The 26,714-nt window shown below is 40.3% G+C and overlaps 3 protein-coding genes across 11 annotated transcripts in view; 1 reads left to right on the top strand and 2 right to left on the bottom strand.

The window, feature by feature from the left end:
• CERS3 (ceramide synthase 3) overlaps positions 1-4,978 on the bottom strand; it is a 50,759-nt gene extending 45,781 nt beyond the window's left edge. Inside the window, exon 1 of the mRNA XM_068695393.1 lies at positions 4,837-4,978. The gene's annotated coding sequence lies outside the window, so the exon portion shown is untranslated. The remainder of the gene's footprint in view (positions 1-4,836) is intronic.
• On the bottom strand, positions 4,750-15,597 carry LINS1 (lines homolog 1). 4 transcript variants are annotated; one of them, XM_068695386.1, is made up of 8 exons: positions 15,472-15,592; positions 14,699-14,789; positions 12,183-12,676; positions 11,979-12,068; positions 11,062-11,203; positions 10,209-10,796; positions 7,122-7,302; positions 4,750-5,927 (listed from the first exon to the last, which is right to left on the bottom strand). In XM_068695386.1, the coding sequence occupies exons 3-8, from the start codon at positions 12,585-12,587 to the stop codon at positions 5,033-5,035; spliced, it is 2,301 nt and encodes a 766-aa protein (XP_068551487.1). In that variant the 5' UTR covers positions 12,588-12,676; positions 14,699-14,789; positions 15,472-15,592; the 3' UTR covers positions 4,750-5,032. The 4 variants fall into 4 exon arrangements, with proteins under 4 accessions (XP_068551487.1, XP_068551488.1, XP_068551489.1 ...); XM_068695387.1 differs by lacking the exon at positions 15,472-15,592 and adding an exon at positions 14,917-15,150; XM_068695388.1 differs by lacking the exon at positions 14,699-14,789 and having other exon boundaries at positions 15,472-15,597.
• A 154-nt stretch (positions 15,598-15,751) lies between these two features.
• The window catches only part of ASB7 (ankyrin repeat and SOCS box containing 7), a 31,698-nt gene continuing 20,735 nt past the window's right edge, over positions 15,752-26,714 (top strand). For 2 of the 6 annotated variants that reach the window (XR_011100574.1, XR_011100575.1), the window contains exons 1-4: positions 15,752-15,888; positions 16,773-16,867; positions 22,153-22,251; positions 25,413-25,673. Coding sequence is in view for 4 of the 6 variants with exons in the window: in XM_068695395.1 (XP_068551496.1) it covers positions 25,463-25,673 (211 nt within the window). In the remaining 2 variants the exon portion in view is untranslated. Of the gene's footprint in view, positions 15,889-16,772; positions 16,938-19,446; positions 19,470-19,772; positions 19,796-22,152; positions 22,252-25,412; positions 25,674-26,714 lie in introns of those variants that run through there. The other 4 variants (XM_068695395.1, XM_068695396.1, XM_068695397.1 and 1 more) reach the window with 4 other exon arrangements.

The raw sequence follows: 26,714 nt of genomic DNA, 5'->3' as shown, positions 1-26,714 counted from the left end.
CTTTCTCCGTGATTTAACATCACTTTGCCCCTATTTGTCAAATTCACCCTTCTGATATCCAGAAACAATGCAAATTCTTATCTAGCCACATATCTATAAGGGACTTACACTAAGTATGCTCTAAAACATTTGAAAGAATAGAAAAATATAACTTCAGTTGCTTACATTTCTAGTAAGCAGTGTGTTAAAACTTATGTCTGCTACTAAAAATCTTAACAAAAAGAACTCTAGTAATGGTTTTACTTCTATAGTTCACACTTTCCCCTCCAAATTCAGCACTACTAATTTCTCAAATAATATTCACATGTGCTATTACTGTCTTAAGATGCCAGAAATGAAGACACAATATACTCTGGCTGTAACAGTAGGGATTTAGGGATCAGTCCAACCAATTCATTCAGGGAAGAGTTTTTAATTAATTTCCAACAGTCTGAATAATATAGGATTAAAATAGAGAAGCCTTGTTGATCCGTGGACCTGGAAGCACTGGTTTAACGACTGTATGAAAATAAACCTCAGCAATTTGTAACACTTGCACATAAGACAACGCTGCAAATGTTGTTTGATTACATTAATAGAAGACTCTTAGCGCATCAATCCTTATCTATCCACAGAGAAAACGAGTACAAAATACAAACATATGCTTGGTGCAAAAGAAAGACAACCCCTTTGATGTCTCACAGGCAGTAAGAAGTCCCTCCTCTGCATCTGCTCATGACTGAGAATTACAGAAACCTCTGGTATCATGCTGGCTGATGCTTTTAGCTCAGGTGAAGGGACACTTCTTTAACGGGACCAATGTCCTGCTGAAGATGACCGAGTACTAGATTCCTCCCTAAAGAGATTTTAAAAAAGATTTAGAGTTTTACATTTTCTGCATAATTGCTCTCTACCTAACTGTGAATATTGAACAAAGCACACCAAATTGTCATTTGATGACAAGTCTGCAAAATAGGCTTCATAATCTTGCCCACTGGTTTCTATGCAGTTATTACTTCCTTCAAAGTAGCCATGGACATTTGGAAGCTCTTTGAAGCTCCACAGAAAATCTTTCAGGTTTCAACTCTCTCTGGCCTCAGCATAAGATGAGGCAGATTCTTGGACAGAACTCCTGACACAGTTTCGGGATATGCAAAATTTTCCCTACCACCTTTTAAAAAGGCTAGTATTCAGCAGCACAGTCACCTTTCAGGTTGTATATGCTACTTTTTTTCAAGTCTCCCAGCTGGAAGGCCACTGCTGACTGACAAAACACATGGTTTGCCACACAAGGGTAAGTAGGAACCAGGAATGACTAAGGATACTGTAACTCTCCACAAAAGCTTTCTACCACAGAATATAACCTTATATTCCTTTCTTGCTGTATGTGAAACAGAGTCAGCTTGTCTACTGAAGAGCATTTCCAACAGTAATCAGCAATAAAGTCCATTACACAGCATTTAAATAGAAAATGACTTGGAACAGCTTAAATCCCTGGGACGTTACCCAGACAAAGCCAGGTCCGTGCCTGCTGTTGAGCTAGTTAGTGACAGTAAAAGGCTGCTTACAATCCACTGACACACACAGATGGCTTCTAACAGGACTTCAGAGTGAGCCAGGTAGCCTGAGAGTTGTACGAAGTGCAACAACAATCTACAAATCCATTTGGACAATTCTTTGAGAAAACAACAACAAAAAAACAACTGTAATGACCATAGTATTTTCACTCTCCCTGACACTAACAGGCTATGATTAATACCTGGTACTGGCTTCAGACACCATCCCTGACTGAATTTGGAAGAAGTGCAAACATTTTATCCTGCAGTGATAAACTAGGGAAAAACCATGGCTCCTTATTCCCAGCTTTACAAGAGTATTGTACATATAGAAATTCTCAAGGTTGGTTTTTGGCCCTGTATTGCAGGATTAAAACACGTATTACAAGTGTTAACACTAGAAGGTACAGCAGTCATATAAACATTGGAGGAAAACCAGTCTGAAGAACAACAAACCTAGAACCACCTGGATTTAGCTGTGATTGCAACCAAGCTCTGCAATAATCCAAGTTTAAGACTATTCTTTAAAATAAATAAATAAATAAATAAATAAATAAATAAATAAAAGCACATCCTTTAAGCAAATTCTAGTGCTGTTTACTTCATTAAAGCATAATTTATTCTATTGATGTGGGAGGAAAACTCAAAACATAAACGGAGACTGTGGATATTTCTCAGGTTAAGTCCTCAGATAGACAACCATCTCCAGACGGGTCATCTGGTCTGTTCTGTGTCCAATAAGAGCAGAAAGTTGTTAGGTATCAACAGCCAAATGTAAGGCATTTTATCCTCCTAATAACAGTATCACTGACCTAGTTCAGAAGTTCTAATTTAACACTGGTAATAGGTTCTGTAGCTGAGTTAATTTGCTCTACCCTAAAATCTTTTGATAGTAAAGACTCAAGAAAAAAAAGAAACCAAACCAAAACCAAACCCCACCTTACATATTCAAATGATAAAAATACAAGCTCATTTATAAAGGTGTTTGTTGTCTTTGTACTAGACTTTCTCAAATAGCCACAGAACTACCAACTGCCTGCACTGTTTACACTCATTTTGTGTGGAATAACAAAACAACAAAAAAAAAGTTAATCTTCATCACTTTTACTTCATCTCAGGACCTACAGTTCGTTAATGGTAACATATCAAGGTAAAAAGTATAAAACATTGAGGTAGCTAGTTAGCAGATACAAACCAGATTTACCCATTTTTACCATTAAAACGTTCTGTGAATTAAAACAATGGATTTCTGAGAAGTAAAACATGTGGGAATGATCATTACTAATAACCAACTGGGCACACAATAAACTTCATGCCTGTAACAATTAAATGCAGTTTTATTGCAACCCAACACTGCTATATTCAAAAATCAAAAGTTCTAGATCCTACACTTTTTGCTAAATTCTACACGCTGTGCCGAACTTTTACTTTAAAAAAGTTTAAGTTGTAGTAATCACTGACAAAAATGATGAAAATGAGCACTTAGGAAAACAGGAAGTGTCTCCCCATGCTACCTTTCCCAACCAGTTTATCTTATCGGTGTGTGAGAAATACAGTTGTAATTTAGATATTTCCAACTTGCGAAGTAGCTCAGTGAAACAATGAGGTTACTCAGGCAAAATCAACTAGTCAGCAAAGCCCAGATTAGAAAAGAAGAGGGGACAGTGGAAAGGATTTCACTGAAACTAAAGTACCTACATTTAAAATTGTGATCTTGAGAAATTCTTGCTCAACTCTCTTGCCAAAGGCACTTCCCTTGTCTGAACAGAAATGTTCCCAAGTTGTCTAGAGCTGCATCTTTGGACATGCCCAGAGGCTTTTTAGTCCTGACAGAAATAAGCAACTTGGCATCTAGAGCATAACCAAGTTCAGACTGTAGAAAGAAACTAAGCATTCCTCTGCCCCAGACAACCGAGAGCTTTAGTTTTAACTGAAGTGACTATAAGCATAAATGGACATTTTTTCCTACTCACTGATATTCTTTTCCAGTCCTATTCTTAAAATCATCTGCACAAAGAAACCATAGGCACAGAATACTGTCTATTACAGCTGTCATCCCAAAAGAGTAAGATTAAGGTTCAAACCTTCTTGTCTAAGAACCCATACCATTCAATGCCTCTACAGAGCACTGTAATTTCCAGGTAAGTTATCCTATAAACTTCACCCAGTCTTTTCCTCCTCCCAACACATTGTTGATTCACTAGCTGAGAGCTCAACTCTAATCCAGAAGAAGGCCAAGGAGATTTGGGGGAATCAGGGTCACCTGGTCCAGAGTCTGGTTGTTTTAACTCAGTATCTATATTATTTTACACTAAACAGCTATTTTAAGGGGAAGAGACAACTTACCTGGTTCTAAACCAGAATAGAGCACTTACCTTCAAGAGAAGATCCTAAGAGGAAAACCGTTTCTTTCAGTTCTGATGAGCTCTGAGATTTTATAGTACTTTCTGTCATTGGTATTTTCCCATTGCCTAACCCTTATAAGAGCATTACAAGCTGCATGTTAAGCGTACCAACATTAGGTGGCTTCCTGTTAAGTGCACACACTGGTTTGGAGATCCTGTTCTGAACTAACTTTCCATAGGCAGAGTCTTAGACACTTACTTTTCAGGTTATTCAAATTAGAACTAATAACAGATGCAACTATAAAAGTTTACACTCAACATCCACCTTGCTGCATTGCAGATATTTAATTTCTAGTTCTCTACTTCGTAAATATATTCTATACTTAGATAAAACATAATGGAAGTAAGGATTTCTTTTGGAATTTCAACAATGCAACTTCTGCATTATCTAAGTTTGATTTTTAAATGTAATGCTCCACTAAAATGTTCTATAAATAGGCAACATACCATGAAATACTGAGAAAAACTAAATACAACTTTTAGTGAGATAGTAACGCTACTGATTAGATCAGGCAAAAAGTAAATCCTAGACATTACTTGAGCACTTTAACCAAGAAACGAGAGGCATGGATTAATGGGATTGTGCTACTACCCCCACATGTCCATTTAGAGCAGAGCACTGATTCAGAACACACAGTATAAACCCCTCAAAACTCCCCAAAACACAGTGTGAACTCCCCCTAAAACTGTCCCCAGCTACAATATTTTATTTAGCTCAATCTCTAAGCAGTTAAATGTTGCATAAACACTTCATTGGAGCCTGTAAATCATTAGAATGACATTCAGTATAATTGACAATACTTTAAATATTGTTGATAAGCTTTCAGATTAGTTGTTTATTATCAAACTATGGATAGCTAGCAATTAATCTTCATATACACTACAGACGTACATACCATGAATATGCCTGGGACCCTAAGGTAATGAATGGATCACGTCACTGAGCAGATTTTTTAAGGTGTTAACCAAAAACATGTTTATCCTGTTTCAGTTTAAACACACTGACAGGTGCAAAAGGCGTGAGCTTTAGAAGTCATTCATCTCATGGAAATGTTCTCTACTGTACTAGTTAGAAATCACCAGATCTTTGACTTAATTTGTGCTTTTACTGATCTTCTCAACGTGACTCAGTAGTCTCAACAACGCAGATGGATTATATGGGAAAAGATTTCTTCTCTGCAACCTAGAAATAGCATTTTGCAGTTCTTCCAAACACTTTGTTGATTTATAAAGCATTATTTTTAGGGGAACGATGTTATCTGAAGGCTCTATACAAGCCAAACTGGATGAACTATTACATCCCTTTTGTTTCAGAGGCAACATTTGAGACTTGATTTTATTCTGCGTATCGTCTGTGTAGCTGCAAACAGTTTCACTTATCATTGTCTCATGCTCATTATTTAAAGGCATCTTCTCTGTGTTTACCAAACACTCTTTTCCAACTGATTCTAATTCAGAATCTTCTGAGCTGTCATAATTAACAAGGCTTTGAAGAGAACCCAGCAGAGAGGTACTATCGTTGCATAGCAATGACTTAGACTGGTTAGACTCTGCAACTTCATTATTGCCTTGCTCTGTGGTAAGCACTAAGCAACTGTGAGAAGAAGCCAAAGGTATCAGAGTCTGTGGTTCTGGTTCACAAGGAGCATTTTGCAAATTCACATCACTCATGCAGCTTTGTTTTTCTTGATGTGGAGGCTTGATAGAAGAAACCGGTTGACAAGTGCCATGCTTGGTATCAAAATAGTTACAGACATTTACAAACTGATGCCAGTCTTCTCTAAGAAGTTTTAAGTACCTTACCAAGTACTCCAGAAAGCAAGTTTCTGATGAAATCAAAAAATCTAGCAGCACTGTGGAATCAAATGCAATTTTTTCTAGAAAAAATAAAAATATACAGTGAGGATTATAGCCACTTGCATGTGTAAGGCAATTCCAGCTTTCCTCTTCTTTTTGGCTTAAGTTATCAGCAGCATCACGCCGTAACCTGAAAAGTAGGTTGTGAAATGGATTAAATTCAATATAAGTTTACAGTTAAGAACAGATATGTGCAGAAAAGTGCGTTCTTGATCTTTTTTGATGTTCTCTGACAGAGAAACTAAATGCACATACATTAGATCCTGTTGCAATTAAATGTTTCATAGTGATAGATTTCCAGGTCAATATTTTATATAAATAAAACTGTCTAAAAAATAAAATATGAGAGAAAAGCACCTGCTGGAATCCCAGCAAGGTAATTTGTTTTGCTAGATGAGTTTTCTATGCAAGACAGAACTGAAACTTGTTCCCACCTACAGTATGTAATACTTTGAAAACCAATAACCCTCCAGACTCAGATTTTGTCAAAAAATAAACACTAGGAAAAACAAAGTTTTGCTACTAGAGAATGAACACAGGGAGGTGGGAGATCAGACAGTTTAGAAAGTCAAAGCACTTAAAGAAGGCTTTCTTAAACTGCACTTCTCCTTAGGACGCATTCTGGGAGAAACAAGGTTACTTCTAATACATGAACTCATATTTTAATATTTTTGTAAACCTGCACATAGATTACATTGGGAAAAGGTGGGCTTTTATTTAGGTGCCTAAAAAGAACTGTATGTATATATGATATCTCAATATCTTCATATTAGAAGCTCGAAAGACATTTTATAAATTAGGATAATATCTTGCATGGTAACAACAATGAAGCACTGAATGTCCAAGACAAATTTATAAAGAACACATTTCTGATATTAGTAATTGCAGTATTTACCAAGTAGCTAGAATTAACATGGGTCCAAACATGAGAGCACTACCTTGCCAGACATCCCTAAATTCCTGAAGCTTAATTACAATATCATGTTCTTCAGAAACTCAGTGTTGAAAGAAAAGTCTTGCCTTTTATCTATATCTAACCACTATTTAGATTGTGAAGTCAATTATTCTCAATTGCAGTTCTAAGCGCTAAAGTATTTAATAGGAATTAGTTGCACAACTCCCCCGCTTCAATCCAAAAGCCACTTAATTAAATTATCAGAAAAGTTAGCAGCTCTCACACCATACATTACTACATAGTCCTGAGTTTACTATTAAAAATATTTCTCCTTTATACAAAACTAATCAATGGAAATGTTATGCATTTTACAATAACCTCATTAAATCATTATTATTCATAGGTCTAATAAATAAAATATGTACTAACCTATCAAATTTTAAGTAACTGAGTAATAAAGCTTTAGCAGCTTCCCACATATCATCATCTTGCTCAATGAAAACCAAGGAGAGCCATTCACAGTGATGTACAACTGGGTGGGATTGTGGGGAACACTTCATATGACTCCTCCAGAATGTCAACAGTTGGGACATGGAACTCTGAAAGACTTCTGGAAAATAATTTAAAAAAACATGATTTTTATTTACTTTGTTACTAAACACCATAAAAACTCTTGCATATAACAAGGTGAATTCTCTTGCACCTGAGCTTGCAGACTAATGAACAAAATCCACTTCCACAGATTTGCATGTATTACAAAGTCTACAAAATTCTGATAAACCTGTACAGCTGGGATTTATATTGTCCTTTAACTCCCCAATTAGGCAGCTTCATGGGTATACCACAAACTAAAGAAAGGTGAATTGTAATCTATGGAAAGTCAATTCCATAGATGGAACAATCCAACATGAGCATTTTCTTCCCTCGTGAAAGAACAATGCAGTTTTAATGTTTTAATAGGGCTGAAGCTCAAACCCATACTCCGTGCAAGTTCCACTGCGTAGAAATTTGCTGCAGTGATTTACAGTTGATGGAAATAATTTGTTATCTCTACAATAAAAGCAGTAAGCTTGTAGCACCACCATAGTCAAAACATTTTTTTTTTTAAATAAATTCTTCATGGGTGAGGCACATTTTCAAGTATATATGGACTTGGGATAAAGGTACATTTATGAGATAGTACTTCCAGCCAGGATTTTGCACTAAATTCACTGAACTTTCTGAACTAATGTAAGCAGTGTTTTTCCTGCAACTCTTCATTTTTCCCTTCCTTCTGCACTTCTGAATGGGAAAATCACCTCAAAATTAATGTCATTTTAGTGCAGTAGCTTACTCATAAAAATACCTTTGTATTCCTACGACTGAGACAGACTCCCTCTCCCTTGGGAGAAGAAACCTCTTCAATGCTAACAACAAACTATAAAAAGATTCTTTATGTCTGAACTTAGGTACCAGTTTTTCATGTAATGCAGCATATTCAACATTTAGAAAACCAAAGAAAAGCAATACTTCTTTACCCCAAAGGTATTCCTTAAGTAAGAACTCTAATGCTACTGGACATACACCATGGCTTAAAGAGCACAGCTGCAACATTTATGTAACAGTGATTACTGCTTTTGGAAGATTTCCTGTAACATGGGAATCAATTTTACTTACAAAACCATCATTACATATTTTTCCTTAATATTTGACTTTAAAATTTGCTTTTCCTCTTAGAAAAAAAAATAAGAACAGCAAATTATCTTGGCTATTAGTTACTATTCAGACTGAAATTCTTCCATATAAATCAAAGCTATCTGGAAATTACTCTCAAAATTGACATGAATTAAAGTTAAGCCACTGTAATTCATATTAATAAAAAAAAAAGATAGGATCAACCAGCTTCCCGGAAGGGAAGTTAGCATATTAAAGCACTTTGGTGCTTGTTTTAACCACTTCATTTAACACCACTCAAATAGAAGCACCGTTCCTTTCAACTTGAAATTCCTCATGACACCTGTGGTATTTGAATCTAATTAAACAACTCATTTTTGTGGAATGAATCTGGAAAAGAAACATTTTTTTCTTTGAGACAGAATTATCCACAGAGACATCTAAAACAGATTCAGCCTACATTTATTCTATTCACTTGCTCTTAAACAGTCTCAGAACTTTTTCTGGAGGTGGACTTTAAGCAAGATATTCTCCGCTAATACTTAAAAATCCTAACAATACAACTGGCATCACAAACACGACATCTTCCAAAAATATGGAAAAAGTGCCAGAAGCTCTCTTGCAAAATTCTGGAGCTCTTTTGCACAGATTAATTCTGTAGCAAACAAAATAAAATAACATTTACATCTTGAACTGTTAAAGTTCCTCAATAAATGCAAAATGCTGTAAAAAAACCTATCCTTCTATAAATAGATTAAATAGTTTTGAATTTTGCCACGTCAACAGTTGACTGACAATAAGGAACACCCATTCTCACTTGAATTTGGCTACAAACAGTTTCAGAACCACCCGTCCATTTTTGCTGTGAAGTCTGTACTCCAGGGACAGCAAGCTGCTTTGATCACAGGATTTGCACATCCAGGTTCACATGTAGCATCACAAGATGTGCACCATGTGCCTCTGAGAGGCAAAAAGGCGAGTGGGAAGCTGGGATTCCAGGAGCGTTTCCCAGGCAAGAAGTCTCACCCCACCACTCCCTTAGAGCATACAAAGCGACTACTCCCCGGTGAGATGCAGCACCACGTCCTCTCCTGTCAGGAACGCAAATTACACAGCATTCCTCCGCCATCCCACTGTCTGCCTTGTGGTGTAGTCCTAGCGCAAGAGACTGATCTGCTCTTCTACTAATCTAATTCATCTATTCAGTGGAACAAACACACTCAAGCTGAGCAGGTATGAAAAGTATGCCTAGCACCTACTAATTCAAAGGACTAGACCTGTAAGTCAGAGTGAAGAACACCGCCAGCATACACTGCCAGCTCCCATAATTTCCCTATCTTCTACTTTACAGCTTCATTATTTTTACCTTTGCTACCACCGCTGTTTTCTGCCCCATTACATTATTTGTCTGACAGCAATGCCAGTACCTTCAACCAAGTTAAGTGCAGGTCTAGCTCCATGTTAGAAATCAGGAGAGAGTTGCCTGTCCTAGCTTTCAGTTCTCCATCCCCTACAAAGTAGATGCTTGTGCTATGGGCTCTCTTCTCTTCCACCTGGAGAAGAGCCTGGTGTTCTCAAGCTGGCTCAACTATTTCAAATATTAATGTGAAAAGCTTTCAATCCCAAACACAGCTGTTGCAACCCCCCCATATTCCAGGGCTAAGGATAGGATAAAACATAAAGAGCCAACTTAGGCAGAACACAGCGACAGCTCTGGCAAGTCTTCTGTATGTTTTTTTTCCTTCCTCCCTTCTGTCACTACTAATTCAGATGAATTTATTTACAGTCTTAATGAGCTGTGACTTCAAATTTAAAAGCTTTAAAAGTATTGCCACTTACTGAATGAAACCAAGAGATTGTTACCTTTGATTTCAGCTTCTGTAGCAGAGTTCTGAAATTTGAACTCCAATGTTTTAAGCACAACCAGACTTATTGCTCTGAGAACAGTTTGGTCAGAACCACTTTGAGTATTATCTCCAGGCAGAGCTTCACTACTTCCAAAGTAGCTGGCCTTTTCACCAAGTGGGATTTGATCAAGCCAAGTCAAATTCACAACTTGCAGAACAGCATTACTCAGAGCAAGCATGTCCTCATAGAAATATGGGTTTTGTAAGGACTGTGATCCACTTACAATATCTTCAGATTTACAAAGGACACATTTTTTAAGGAGCATAATGAACTTCTTCTTGATGAAATAGTGAGTTGATGAGCTAATGACGTTCAGGACATAAGAAACTTTCAGAAACAATACTCTCTGGCATTTCAGTGGTAACTGCAATTCAGTTCTGGAAGCCAGAAGTGCTTCAAGCAGATCTGTAAAACTTATCAAATTATTTGCAGCTTCAGAATAAGGTGAAGTATAGAGATGTCTGTCAAAATGATGGAGCAGAATGGAATTATAAAATCCTTCAAGTACATCATCAAGAGGAGACAACAACTTCTTCAAAATACCTATAGCAACAAGAAGAATGTTAGAGTTGGTGTTCCAGGATAACAGCCAGCTAAATCATCATATAAGCAGAAAACAAGTGATTGTGACTACTCAATTTTTAAGCATGTTAAACCCACTACATTTTTAATTACACTTTCTCTCCCTCTTCACAGCAAAGCAAAATAGGTGTTGTACAGACAAGCTGCTCTAGATGAGATTACAAGTAATATTCCTCCCCCTAGTGGGCAGTCGTGTATTGATACTATCATGAAATTGCTACGATACCTGCTTTGGGTAAAGTTTCATCTTTCAGTATGTCTTTGATGATAGCTGTAAGAGTCCACAGACATTCTGCTACCTGGGTACACATAGGGAATTCCAAAAGAGTCTTCAAACTATGGCTGAGCCAGGTGACATTCAATGCATTCTATGGAAACGAGATAACAAAGCATGTATGTTCTACAGTTGCTATACAAATTAAATTAAAACATTATACAATGACTCAAATTTGTAATTAAATGTAATTAATAAGATGCAAACTAAGACATAGAAAAATCACAGGTAAAAACAATACATCCACCTAGTGCCTTTTACGTATGTAGACCTGTGTTTATAAATATGAAGTTACGCATGCAATAGCAATTAGCTCTATTTTCAAGAAAGGGAAAACCAAACCTCAATGTTACGTAACCTGTCCCAAATCAGATAATACTGTAGACAGACCACATTTGAATTCATAATTCCCAGTCTCAGTGAACTCTGCAAGATACTACAAACGTGTTTCTGAGAGAAATACACGTATTCAGGTATGATACTATGGAGGATATAATATTTACCCATCAAATATACAGTAGGAAAAACCAACAAATCATTGGAATATCAAAAAAGAAAATACAGAAATGCATTTGATTAACTTTCAATAGGTTGTTACTTATTTTCACTTACTGCATCATGCAACAAACCTCAACTAACTCTACACATATTGATAGTGTAGTTTATTGTTTTTTGGAAATACCTGTATTGCAAGCTTTAAGAGAGTACTTCTTGTGACTTAGAGATATTTTATGCTAAAGTTGTTTCATGAAATTCCAGATTTTTCTGTGTCTTCTGCAAATCAATTTGCTCTAGAGTAAATGGAACAACTTGAAGGGATGTATTCACAAAGTCATTTTTTAAGCTGTGAGAAGTTATACGACACTCACCTCTTCCTTCAGCTGGAAATATACAAGAGATGCTAAACTTTTTGAAGCCATGTGTGATAATAGCCGATCACAACTACTGAGCAAACAAATCTGCAGATGTAAAAAAAAAAAAAAAAACACAAAACAAAACACAAAAAACACATTAAGTAATATTCCTTTTTCCCCCCTTCTGCAAAGATCTTTCAAAAGTTTATAAAAGCTTACCAATTTCGAACTGATTTTTGGCTCCTTCAGAAGAAGGATGAGGATTTCACAGTACTTCTGTCTTGTACTGAATTCAGTTTCCTCAGATACTGCTTTATCAACCAGCATTTTGATCAAGGTTAACTGAAGCAGCATCACTTCTCTTGGACAGGATGAGAAATTCATGTTTGCTAAGTCACGCGATACATCATCTGCTGTAGGCCCAACAGTGTCTGACATAGCGTCCTGATGGCTCCTAATACCACCCTCAGTAGATGGTAGATGCATTCGATCACACGATTCATCTCCTTCTGGTGACTGCTCAATACACAGAGTAAGAAAAGAGGCATAATAACGGTTTTCCTTTGCTAATGGAATTCCTGCCAGTATGTCCTTGTACATCTGCTGTAGCAAAGACATCTTCATTATGAGAACACTCAATATTTTGGGGGAAGTCGTATATCTTCACGGATTATTTCTGATCACTGCAAATCAGCTTTGAAGTTATTTTCATCCTGTAAGAGAAATTGACACATTATTAGATGCTTCTCTTCTAAGTTACCTAGAAATAAATATTTTACTATTACTGAACTTAATAGGTAGCCATAAAGAAACTTCTGAAAGCTATGAGAACTTCAGTCAAATCATTCTACCTTTACATTGCTAGATTTACCAACACCTCACTTCCTTTGTGACAGATCGCTCCAAGAACAGGCATGAAGTTTCAGCTGAGCTTTTTCACCTGAACCAGCAATGTTTATTTCTCCACTAAGGCTGGACAGAACAACATCTACCAAAAAATATGTAAAACAAAGCACAAGTCTTCTATTCTGTTGCATGTACGTAAGCAGTGTGAATATACACCAGGGGAGAACCAAGCTCCTAATTTTGTAAGGAGGACCACAGAATTCATTTACCTCTAGATGTGCAGAATTCTTATTCTGAGCACATAAATCTTGTAACACAAACCTGGCTCTTAGATAATGCAAAGGATAAACTCTTCTGGTTGATCCTGTGACCAGAAGACTGGTCTCAAGGGCACAGTGGCTGAAAAGTTCAAAAACAAAAATTTACTTAAAGTGTAAAAGGCCTTGGGAGCCAATAAAAGTATTTAACCACACTCAGAAAAGATTTTTTAAAAAATCTTTATCACAAAGTCAATGGAACATTTCTTAAAATCACTACACTGGAACATTCAGTACAGCTTTAAAAGAAAGGCTATTAAGAATTCAAATCCCTCTTCAAAGCGTGCACAGCTAAGCATCCGCAAATTTCTAGTCATTATGCAAGCAAGGCAGGTATCAGATCTCCCCAGAAAACAAAACAGATATACTTAAGAACACCAGGGTTTCTTTTTCATTTATATTGAGAGTGATATTAGTCTGTATCACTTTTAACATGTTATCTAAGCAGAGCCCCTTTAATAAAAGAAACTCATTACCTTTTATCTGCTGTGAATTTAGGAGAGGGATTTATTTTCTTTATTGGAATTTGCTTTTGGGACTCCCTCTCTAAATCTGGCACAGTCAGCCAGGTAGGCTGCTGGAAGCCACCTGTCTCTAGCTGGCTTTTGCTTAAATGTTATGCTTCCCACTTCTCACCAGAGGAAGAAAACAGCTCGGCCTCTTAACTGATAAAAGATCGGAAATATCTTCTCATCTATGTTTTCAGTTATACCAAAAATTATCATCACATCAAAAATAAGTTACTGGTTTTTAGGAGAATATTAGAAAACATTGAAACTACAAAACTCAGTATTCGAAAGGTGATTAATTTTCTAAGTTCTAATCTTTGTAGGTTTTTAGAATTACTAAACATTGACAATTACACCTTGCTTTGTACAAAGTGATTCTGATTTATTTTTTTTTTAATTCCGCTGAAGTACGCATTGAGGAAATGACTTTCCAAAGCTACAAAGTAGTGGTGGTAGAGCAGGACATGCCACGCCGTCTGCTAACTACTGCCACAAGCGGCAGTCTTTCCTTTGCTGTAAATTCAAACCTAAAATTTGAAAATCACCAGATGCCTGCATTGCAGGGAGTCATCTGCAGTTCCCTCTGGTGGGGTATTTTGGAAGAGATATTCAGCAACGTTTGTCCGGACAGCTCCAAAGTGTCCCTCACCTCATCCACAGCAGACCTAAGAACCCTTTCCCCACCCTTTCCCATATTCCACATTTTAGATTTTAAAAGCAGACTTCGTGCTTCATACAAACTCCTTCATCTGCAGAATCTACTTGGAATTCTACTCAAGATAAAAATTTATGGCGTGAAACCTCATAAAATTTCTTCAGAAACCACTCTGAATATTTTATATAGCTATTGTTCCCATCTTTGAGTTTTATTTCTTCCTAAACGAACATCTAATAAAGTAAAATTATCTCAACACATTTACTTCTGCGTCCAAAATCAACCCGAATTATCACCCTTCATGGTAAATGAACAGATCTTTCGTGCACAAATTCATAAAATACTGCAAGTCTGCCAAAGGCGAGAGGGACTTGGAACTTTGCTGGGACGTGCGCTGTGAAATTTTACCTTCGCCACATGATATTGGCTGTGCTCTCCTTGATCCTACCGTGACATCAATATGAAAACCATTAATTCGCGGAGCTCTTTACAAAAACACCTGAAGATGGGAGAAAACGTCAGAGGGTGACTAGATTTGGTTCTGACAGAAAGCACGGTGGAGAGCTCAACGCTGAAGAGCACAGAGCTATCGTAACCATAAGAAACCGACAAATTCCAACCGTCACTTGTATTATTTATCCCTGTTATTTAGACAGCATCTAAAAACCAATTAAGATAAGGCCTAAGATAAGGCATAAACATTGAGAAATGCTTCTAAAAACCTCCTGTATAGACAAATCAGGCAACAGACACGAAAGATATAGTGAAAAAACCACTTTGCTATCTATTATTTTCATGACTTCAGCTGGACCACCACAAACTCCTCTAAATAATAAAATTTCCTCACAGAGGCCTCCAACGGCCGCTGCCCCCCCCCCCCCCCCAACCCCCTCAGCCCTCATCCCCCCCTCAGCCCCCGCCCCCCTCAGCCCCTCACCAAGCCCCGCCCCCCGCCCCTAAGCCCCGCCCCCTCCATAAGCCCCGCCCCCTCTCTCCTCTCCCTCCCCCCCCCCTCCCGGCAGCCCGCGGCCCCGCTTAGTCACCCCCAGGCCGCCCCGCGCACGGGGGTTCCCGCCCCGCCCCTCCCCGCTGCTAGGCAACCGTTGCCAGGCAACCACCGCGACTCACCCCCCCCTCCCCAAACACCCGGACGGGTCGCGGCAAGGCCCAAACCTCCTCACCCAAACCGCGCGAACGTCCGCGGCCGCCCCCCTTGCTCTTGTCGCAAAGCCCTCCCCCCTCCCTCCTTTACGGCAAAGGGAGGGCAGCGGAGGAGGAGGGAGAGGGGGGAGAAGAAGGGGGCGGAGCCTCCGTCAGCCCGCCAACCAATCAAACGCGGCGGGCGGGGGCGGGCCCAGCGCGGCGCCTTCTGATTGGCGGAGCCGGGGGTCAGTCCCAGCCCGCTGACCCCGGCGCGCAGTGGCCCCGCTCCGCTCGGCCCCCGCCCGCGGCCGGCCCCGGCCCCGGCCCCGCCGCCTCCCCCCGGCCCCGCCGCTCCCCCCCCCTCCCCCTCCCCCCTCCCCTCTCCTCCCCCCTCTCCCCTCAGCGCCGCCGCCTCACGGAGCTCGCCGGGTGCCCGCCTCGGCGGCGGCAGGCAGGTAACGGCCGCGGGCGGCGTCCCGGCCGCCCCCCTTCTTGCCTCTTCTTCTCCCCCCCCCCTCGCCTCAGCCTCGGCCCGGGCCTTTTCGGCCTCCCCCGGGCCGTGTGGGGGCGCCGCTGCCTCAGGGAAGGGGGGGGCGGCGGGGCCTGTGCTGCTCCGCTGAGCCCCCGGGGGGGCTGGGCAGCGCCGTCAGGGCCCTGTGGTTATGGGGGGAGGGGGCAAGGTGCTGGGAACCCCCCCCAGTTCCTGAGGACCCCCCCCTCTTGTCCCCGGGACCCTCTTCCCTGAACCCCTCTCCCCGGAGACACCCTGTCCCTGATTCCCCCTTTCCTGAGGACCCCCCCTTATTGGGGATCCCCCCCCTCAGGACCTCCCTTTTCCTAGACCCCCCCCCTCTTAGGGATCCCCTTCCCGGATCCCTCCCCCCCCCAGATACCCGACCTTTCCAGGGGACCCCCCCCCCAGGGGCTCCCCCTCCAGGGTCTACCCCCTTTTCCAGGGACTCCCCCCTTCCCAAGCACCCCCCTTCCCGGGGACCCCCCCGTCCCAACACCCCTTAACCAGACCCCCCTCTCCTTCCCCACAACCCCCCTTCCCAAACACCCCCCTCCCAGATACACCACCCCCCTCAGACCCTCTCCACCAGCATCTTCCTGCTCCCGACCCTGCTGGGCACTTGGGGTCCCGCAGCCCCCCCCCCCCCCCCGGTGTCCCCACTCAGTGCCCTTCCTTCTCCCCAAGCTGCCGTCCTGACCCCGGTAGCGCACCCGTTCCTTCCTAATCCTCGCAGGCTCTTCCTGTTTCAACCTGGTGTCGCCTTGGTCTCGGTCTCTCTCCTGTCATTGCCTGGCTCAGGTCGACTTTTATTTATTTCTTTTTTAGGTTTAAGCTGCCTTAAAGGAGAAATAAGAATCGTGACTCCAAAGAGCAAAATAAGACAGAAGAGAGAAAACGGCGCGCAAAAAATCCCCAGAGAGGTGATAATTCATGTAGACTTCTCAGAATCGTCCGAGACGCACGGTTTGCCTGGGTTTGGGGCCTCTCGTTGTAAGTGTTTTTCCACGGATCTGAATAGGTAGCATTAAATGCCTTTGTTCTCTCAAAACCTGCTTGCTATTGAGCTTCAGAAGTTTGAAAGCTCCGAGGCCCGTTTGAAGCACTCTTCCTCTTTTCTTTTTGTAAGTTTGTCATTTTCTAAATTTAACCTGCAAATGATATTTTGATCTTGAGCTGCTGCTTAACGTTTTTTGGGTCTCTTCATCTCAGGAGCGTCATTTTTAAACGACTTCGCTCTGGGTAGCGAAAAGGGTCGGCTCTTTCAGTATGTTCACTAACTTACCTGACTTGTTTCTGCTCTGATTCTAAAATTGTTACTGGAGCAGGTCATGGTAATTGCATTTGGTTGGTTCAGTTGTACCGAAGTTTTGCGTGGGTCAGGCTTTTTTTTTTTTTTGTATTTTAACTGAGTTGCGAAAATCGCCGCGCGTTTAATTGGATGGCGTTTGTTTACGAGTACCTTGTGGGCTGAGATCACAGGAGAAGATAATGCTGTTAGATGCTGAAGGAAAAAAAAATGAAAGGAGTCATCAAAAACTGAGCCCTGCTGGTAAGAGGAGGACGGTTGGGGTTCAGAGCGAGAACAGTTCCTAGGGAGAAGTGCTTGTTTTACATGGCAAGGAGATAAAGAGATGAGCTCTAGAAGGAAAGAGCGTTGGGGGGGGCTTGTTGATAGCAGTCAGCCTTTTTCTGTGTCCTGCTGTTGCTGTGCTCCAAATAATGGCGTTTCTGCCTGTTCCTTTAATGCCAAGTCTGTATTGACTCCATCCTAATCCGTTTCAAAAGTAGATGAGGTTGTGTTGTTTTGGCAAATATCCTCAGTGTGGTCCCACCGGTCTTTGTCGTGTTGTCAGAGACGTCGTTGACTGCACCAGAACGTTTTTGCGCTGTCAGCAATAAATTATTTCTCAGCGTTAGTTGCAGGGGGAAAAAGCCGTACCTGTGGCTTTGGTCAGGGGTGGATCTGTGTTCTGGTGTGTGTGTCCTCGTCGTGTGTTGAGGAGTAGCTGTTAGCAGATTAAATAGAAAATTCCTCAGTACCACAAGTTCTGAGATATTTGCTGAAAGTAGTAAAGAAATTATCTGTGTCATTTCGCTAGAATGCTGCAAAGTCATATACATATTGCTGGGACACGTGGACGTGCCCCGTGTGATTGCAGGAGGGGCTTTTATGCTAATTGGTGGGACAGATGCGCATTAATATGAACTTCTCAGTGCAGTTATGGCACACCTGCTTTGTGAAGTTGCATTGTCCTAACAACCTCTTTGCAGCCCATCCCGTGGGTCTAACGTGGGCCTTGCGTTAACGTCGCTTCTCCAGCAGAACATCTTGGTGCTGATAAGCCGTGAGATCTTTGGGGACTGTGTCTGTGATTTGTGAAGCTCCTTCCTAACGTGGAATGCCGATGCAGTGAAGTGTGATCCAGATGTAGAGGCTGGAACTGGATTCACAGGAATCGGGGAATTAGCTTCTGGCAGAAATTTACACGCGGTCAAAACAAGATACGGAGATAAATGGTGTGCTGAAGCCCTCCTCTCAAGCTCTGGAAGGAATGCAGCACGTTGCAAGTATAGCTGTCCCCTTAGAAACACACATCCAGTGTGCTGTTTGTTTGTTTTTTAATTATCTTCAGGCTATATATCTACTTTGTTTTTGGTTTTCCTTAATGTGAATTCTCTACCCTTAAAGGAAATGGGTAGACTGAGAGGCTGTTTTCAGTTGTTCCAGCATTTCCTTCCAGAATGATACCATTGCAGTGAAATACAGTTGCTTTATCTGCTGAAGTCATCCAGAGAATCCTGTCCAGTTTGATTCTTTTAGGCCATATTAAAAAGAAATGCAGAGACTTGAATGAAGCAAACTCTGCTCATCAGCTGTCTTATTAGGACTGAGTGATAGCTTTGGTGAGGTTTGAACTAGTTATTTTTTTCCTCCTGCTTTTGTCATTTCATGAAAAGTTGGTGTTTGGATACTTTAATGACAGCAAATCATGTTAAAATTTTTAAGTCTTAAGCATTAACACTTGCTATGAATTGTTACTGAGTTTAAGGCTAACTTTTCATTTCACTCGTACTGTTTGAAACTTGTTAAAAGTTAGAAGAGGGATTGTGTTTTATGCTGGTACAGGAGGATTGCAAAGCATGCTGCAGGCCACGAGCTCCTGCAGTTGGTCAGTGCAGATTTGAGGGAGGAGAGTTACAGCTGTGTGAATCTGATGCAGCATTCTCTACTGAAAAAGCTCTGCAAGGCCTTGCTTCGGCACTGACAGTGGGCTCCTTGGTTTGGGGGGAGTCACAGCATTTTCTTCACGGGGTTCTGCTTGTGGTTAAGGTTGCCAGTGTATCGGGAGGGAATCTTCAGGATGGTTAAAGCTGACACATTGCCAGTGCTTTCTGAAGGTGATGTCTCCTCTGTTGCTCTCCTGTTTGCAGACCGAAGTTACTTGAGCTGGCTGATTTCACTAGTTCTCCACCAGGCCCAAAAGCCAGACCTCAGCCTCTCCGTGAAACGGATAATAATTGGTAAAATGACACCTCTAAACTTCAATTTCAGTCACTTGCAGAATGTGCCAGCCCAGCAGCTGCTTGTTAGTGTCTAACAGCACCACGTGGTACCATAACCACCTGAAGTCGATGGAGCACTTTTAGATCAGCTCTCTTGGTTCAGCTGAACGTGTCCCAGCTACAAGATGGCATTATTGATGCCCTCATGAGAACCCTGTAACTCATAATGACCACTTAGGAAGTGTGAAGGCTTCTTTCCTTCGAAGCAGCAGTAGTTCTGTGATGGTTGGGAAGATTCGTGCACTATTAACTCATTGCTTCCAGCACTACGCATGCGTGGCTCGGTGATTTTCAGCTCAGTCACTTGGATACCTCGCTTGATGTCTGTCTGGGATGTAGCATAGAGCAGCTTGCAGGAAATATATTCAGGACCATCAGGCTCTGTGAAATTCTGATATTTCACATGTTATTTGCAAACTTTGTGATTGCGATAGGAGAACACAAATAACATTGTTTGCCTTACTCTGTCTGTAGAGCTCCTGAAATAGGAAGCCGAGCGACATAGGAAGATGATGGTTGCGTTTAGGCTCTTCGTCAAACACATTGTCCGTTTCTGAAATGCCATTTGAGTGAGAACACATTTAGCTTGTTTGAGTTTTGAAATGGGTGGGAGAATAATGAATGCTGATGTGATTATCCTTACTCCACCGGGCTTTCTTTTTTTTGGTTGGTTGGTTTAAATATCGTGGAAGACTTCAGATACAACCAGGACCTATGCTGACTAGTTCTGTGCTGGATATTAAGTGTCATGAGTAGTGATACACTTTCCCTGTTGTATACAGTTAGGTTGGTGCCAGTAAGTGTAATCCTTGCTCTGCTGTTGGATGTGTAACCTCGTGGCTCAGGGATAAAGCCTGTTAGGCTCTTTGAATGAACAAAACACTGTCCTCTAAGGTCTCATCTTTAGTACCAGCCTTGAATCTTCTTTAAAGTGCATGCACAGATACGCTGGAATTCATTTTCCACGTAACGTTTGCAATGACTTGAATGAAATAACACATTAATGTAGAAAAGTCTGGGATATCTATTGATAAATAGTCCCGTTGTCAAAGAAAATGATGATGTTTGTCTTATTTTCTTTAGTTAGTGTGCAACTTCTACTACAATTATTAGTATTTTAAGCAAACTTTGTCAAGTTGAGTAAGTGAGCTTTACTTTCACTAAATATAACTTCTTTTTATTAAAGTTACAGATCTTACTCTTGCCATATGCAGCTAATTTTCCTTTGGGGGGAAAAAAGCTTGTTACTTTTTTAGTGGAGCAATCTGTTACCTTGTCTGTAGTCTGTGAAGTCAGTGCAATTCTAATTTGCATCAGCTAATAAAAAATGTGTGGGTTTTTAAGTGAAAATCATGCAAAAAAAATAAAAAATAAAAAAAAGGTGAACTAACGACTGATCAGCTATGCAAAAACAAGGCTAGAAATGTGATCAAATTAGGTCATGGCAGTGCAATTTTGTGCAGGGCTGTGAGCATATCTGCAAGCCTTGTGTGTTTTATCTTGGGAAGCGAGTCTCTAGGAAAACGTGCATAAGGGGATGAAGAGAGCTTTTCTCCATCCTCTTTTTCTGAGCTACCATCAGGAAAGCAAGATTTTATGTTGCGTTAAGTGACAAATTTTAAGCTAAAAGCTACACGGTTCTTAAATTGGTCTGATGCAACAGACAGAACTCACAGTTTGTGTGATCTGCTACACGGTGCAGTAATTATTGCTTTTATTACTTGTGGTATCGCAGCGCATAAACATGATGAGGGGTCCTTCCCAAACAGCTCACAGCCAGAGCAAAAAAAAGGCCAGAAAGAGAGAGGAGTACAATGAATTAATATTTCATTGTATGAATGGGGCCATGAAGAGTGGTTAGATGTTGGGACTGATGCTGGTAGCTGCAGATGGCAAGGAAGGAGAATAAGATGGGCTGGTTAGAAGAAAGGAAATGGATAGGGATGGTAACGGGTGTTCAGTAAACCTGGATATGAAAAGGAAAGGTTTGATGTGTGAAGAAAAGGGTGAAGATTTTGGGGCTGAAGGTATTGCTTGCACTGTGAAGGTGTGTTTGCCTGTCTGTGAGCCTGGCTGTTTGCATGAGTGAGAGCTGAGCGACCTGCTGGTGCTACAGAAGCCCAGCTGAAGGACAAGGAAAGAAGCACTCTCTCTTGTCAGCTTTTGTTTTTGAGACAGAGAAACATAGATGGGATAGGGATAAAGAAACAGATGTGGGCTGGGAGGAACTGAGTGGATCCTGAAGGTTTTTCTTGGAATCTGGCTCCCGTGGGAAGATGTTGAGCAGTCAGGCAGAAATATCTACTGTAACCTTTGCATTCATCCTTGTTCCATGGCAGGACAGATACGTGAAATGGTTAGAGCGGGGCTTAGACATTTCAAGGTGTCCTCCAGGGAGGAAGCACATCTCTAGTTTCTCTTGTCTCCTGTAAATTAATCTCTGTAGCCTTCTCCTCATCTGGCAGAAGGAAACTCTCCCCAACCCAGTCTCTGGAGGACTGTCTGATAATGAAGGAAAACATACTTGGGGACTTTTTTCGCCATGAGGGTATTAAAATATAGCATTCTGGTGCAGATCCAGGGTAAAAGTAGGTAAACCTCTTACTTTTTGTCCCTAACAAGAAATATCGTTCTTTTTAAGGGGTAGCAGGTTGTTTGACACACATGGGCACACAAGATTATGAATAGTGAAGACAATGAAGAGTGGGACATCCATCAAAGACTGACAACCCCTCGTAAGGTAATTCAGGAACACATTGAATTTATCCTTTTGTGCTTGCAAAATCACTTAAACTGTTGTTGTTGTCCTTTATTTTCATGCCACTTTACAATCATTATACCAAGAATGTATAGGTACATTTTTTCATACTTACTCATTTTAATTTTGTACTTGCATGAAGAAAGCCAGTATGTAGCAATCCAAATGCATAATACGTTCTGAATGAGATTGATTATAGTTGCAAAACATTTCATATTTAAAGTGCCAATTGGCTAATGAATTCCAGTAGTCCCCCTCTCCTTCTCCAAAAATTGGTGCCGTAAATGGAGATTTATAAACGGGATTTCTAAATGATCCGTGGAGTGGAAATTAACCTATTTTCAAAGCTGGTGTGTCTAGAACTATCCTGAAACCTTCAATGTTGCAGTTAAGTATTCTTGTCATTTGAATTTCATTGCTTGCCATAGGGGTGAGATAGAAGAGTAGATATTTACAGAAACTACGCAAGTGATAAAAGGAGCTGCTTATGCCTGACTTTGTCTTTAGCTTTGTATGTTTTAGTACTTACGTACTTTAGTACTAGCTAATTTGAATAAGCTCTGCGAGTCACATGCAACATATGGGGCCAGTGCCAACTTTTTGTAATGCTGCATTACAAATGTACCCACCAGCTGAGAAGTGTGATATAAAGAGCTTTGCTTTTTCTTAACCAACTGTCTTCGTAGATACTTTTTGGGGGGATATTGCTGGCCCCTTAATTGAGAAATCCATTTCTTCTCACCTGTATGGTCATCTTGTCTCTTTCTGTCGTACTTTGAACAGCAAGTTTGACCTTCATTTTCAGGACACTGTGGGATCTTGCAGGTATTATTCCTTTACCAGTAGGGACTGTAGAAATGGTGGTAAAATGTTTTCTGTCAGATATTCTCAGTTTGGGAAAAGAATTTATGTATCTTGTTTTTTGACACAGAAAATAAGGTCAAAGGGGCGTGGTTTTTGGAGGGTTGGGGGAGTAGTGAAGTGTTTTGATTTTGTTTCTGAAGGATTTCCCTCAAACTCAGTATCGATTACTTTCTTTGGTCAGCTTTCACCTATAAATCCAAGATGCTGTTCTTGCAGGTGGAATTTCATTAACAGTACTGTTAGTGGTGTGATCTAGAACGAAGTCAAGCTCCCTCTATTATAGGTGAGCACATTTTGAAGTGCTAATTGGAGTTTAGAAAAGAGCTTAGCAAAAGCCTATTAGAGTCAATAGAAATACTTCCATTGTCATCAGATTAGTCGAGTTTGATTTTTGAATATGATGCCAAAGCTGAACCTATCAAGTTAGCAGGTGCCAGTTTGCAAATCCCTTTCTTCCTGTGTCAGATAATGGAGTCCATACCATGAAACAAAACCAAGACAGTGTCTAAGCCACATACGACCTATTGAGCTAAATAGCTGTCTTTCACAGCCCTGTGCTGAATTAGTCTCTCTTGCTATACGTAGTATCTTGAAGCATTTATAAATGTCAAAGGCAGGCATTTGCTGCATGCAATTTCCATTTTTGCTGTGTAAGTAGGGTCACTGTAGCTACCTGTTCATTATAAGTTTATATCTCTGCAAGCAGCACGCAAATAACTTTTTTGCAATGAGCACAACCAGGTAATAAGAAGAGTGAATAGACATCTATGCCTTTATCTGGAAGGATGGCAGTGATTGATGTTTTCACTTTCCTATTGTCTGTGTGCATACCTGGATCACAGAAAAACAAGTGCCCGGTGGGATATGAGGAGTTGATTGCAATGCCTTTTGAGTGACCTATGAATCATGAGGATCTGGAAATCCTTATTTACGTAAATGAAGGTTTAGGTGGTGATGTGGGTTGATGTTCTAATATAATGGGGGTTGGTGTAAATTTTAAGGATCATTTAAAATTCATTTTCATCTTCAGAATTTCTTGTGTTACTTTACTCATGATTAACTTTACAGCATTCTAAATACATTTTTTCTTTAATATTCTATTTCTGTGTTAACGTCCATTGCAATTTCTGGGTAATTCTGAGATTTTTATTGCTCAGCACTCCTCTTCTTCATTCCTTGCTTTTATTCTTCTAATATTCCTTTCCATTCTAGGAATACCTGATAATGGAATATGATACAGAGTGTATGTGAAAATGTAAATACTGAACAGATTTTGTGTGCTGTGAAAGAATTTCTGAGTACCTGTATTTTTTTTCTTGTCCTCAGCTGGGTAGCAAGTAGAACTGCAGATGAGTGCTTTTCAAACAGGGCATGGAGTATAGTTTTTGGTTTTTTTTTCTCCCCAATATATGCTGGTATTCTAGGTTCTCTGACAATGGCTGCTTTAGGTAGCCTTTTGGCCCAGCCCTCTCATATGCTTTATCAAGGTAATTATAAGTTGAACTGTTCTGATATATTTATTCGTAGTGTTTGACAGGACTATATTAACTGAACTTTTATGTTCTCAGGTCTCATATAATATCATCGCCTGGTTTTGGAATATAAAGGTCCTTTACATTGTTTATGTACTAATAAAGAAGCCCACACGCCAAACTACTGGCAGTATACTCTTAACATTTTTTTAAAAAAAGGAGGGGGGGGAAGAGAGGATTAAAGTTTTCACTTTGAACATTGGTGTTACTAATATTCTTGTGCAGTATGTCACAGGAAAATGTTATCTTAGTAATAGAATACATTTTCGATTAAGTTTAGAGGTGACATATTTCTAGAAAAAATAATAAAGAAAAAAATCATAGTTCCATTGCTGTAGCAATACCGTGCTGTTTCATGCAACAGTTTAGATGATGTATTTAGCAGTATCTCCAGAGCAGTGATATTAACCAGGGTCTGATCTTAAAGGAACGTTGGGTCCTGGAGATGTCTCATCCTGCTTATTGTTTGGGTGCTTTAACTGTGGTCTGCTTGTTGATGCTTTCATTTTCAAAGAAATGATTACTATTTATTATGTGCAAGTGTCCTTTTTAGTCGCAATTCAATGGTGTATACTACAATTTTGCTAGCAATAGTGAGATTACTTGTGTTTTGTCCTATGTATAAGATGGCTTTGCTCTGCATATAGAGAGTAAATCATAGCATTGCTTTTCATTAGTACTAATTATTTTTTCAGATCTCTTTCCTGGTTCCAGTCCTAATTAATTCATGCTTTATATTGATTCAAGGTGACTAGTGCGACCTCATGACGCTTCTGTAAAAGGCAGATTCAGCTAGGATGTTACACCATCACTGTCGGAGAAACCCTGAACTACAGGAAGAATTGCAGATTCAGGCTGCAGTTGCTGCTGGCGATGTTCACACCGTGCGCAAGATGCTGGAGCAAGGATATTCTCCAAATGGTCGAGATGCCAATGGCTGGACCTTGCTTCATTTCTCTGCAGCAAGAGGGAAAGAGAGATGCGTCCGTGTTTTTCTTGAACATGGAGGTGAGTTGCCTAGAGAGAGAAATCTTGATTCCCATCTCACAGCTTTCTATCCCAATTCCCATTGTATGGCTTTCCAGCACCAATTAGTTGCCAGACTACTTTTGATTTTTTTTCCTCTTTCATTGGAGTGCTGCTTCATTTCTGTTTCTATCTGGTGCATGCTCTGTGAATGAGGTAATAGATTAGCTTTAGATCTTAATACCTGACAGGTTTTTTTCAGAATCGCCCAGGAATTGTTAAAAGAATGAATAAGCATTATAAAAATAGGGCAAAGAGCTCATTATAAACTTAAATGCACTCACTATAGGCCTTTCTACTGTTAGAGGCTGTTATTAAGGAAGGCAGGTCCTTGAGTTGAAATTGTAGGGAAGATTGTTTCATAATTCTCAAAATTTAACAAGTCACGTTAAAGACTTACATTTCTGTGTAGGTTTTAACACAGTCTGCTGAACTTTATGATAACATTACTCTCCGCAGGGGTTTGAGTGTCAGCTAGTCCAGCTGAGTTTACGTCTCTCCTGCATCTAATGATAGCCAAGCTTTATTTCAAGAACTAATTAAGTTTTATTTAAGTGATATAATTGCTTGGGTGATGTGTATTCCCTATTGAATGGTACAGTCAGAATTTCTTTCTGCTGTATCTTTTTCCAAGGCTACCTGAAGGTTTAGAAATTGATAGTCTTAAACTTCTAATGTGACACTAGTGAGGAAAACCAAAAATGGGACGTTCTCCACATTCTGAATAGTGTTCTTAAAGAACAGCATCCTCTGCTCTAGCACCGTTCTTATCAACTTAATCATGAACTAAGATGTTTTTAGCCCCATGGAAACTGAAATGAATCATCTTTTTGATGCTTTACTTATCTGAGGCTTGGTCATGGTCCCCTTGTTTCTATTGCAGTATTTGTCAGAAGTATAGATAAATCACCCTTAAAACTGAGTGGCATTAATGGGCTTGTGATATTTGCCCAATTAATGGTACGTTATTTCAGAGCAGGAGTGAAATACAGCCTGAACAACTGGACCCCGTTTATACATAAC

This window comes from Anas acuta, chromosome 12 (assembly GCF_963932015.1).
Source record: "Anas acuta chromosome 12, bAnaAcu1.1, whole genome shotgun sequence".
NCBI classification, from domain to species: domain Eukaryota; kingdom Metazoa; phylum Chordata; class Aves; order Anseriformes; family Anatidae; genus Anas; species Anas acuta.
The sequence above is the reverse complement of the archived record's forward strand: the minus strand, read 5'-3'. Positions and strand labels throughout refer to the sequence as shown.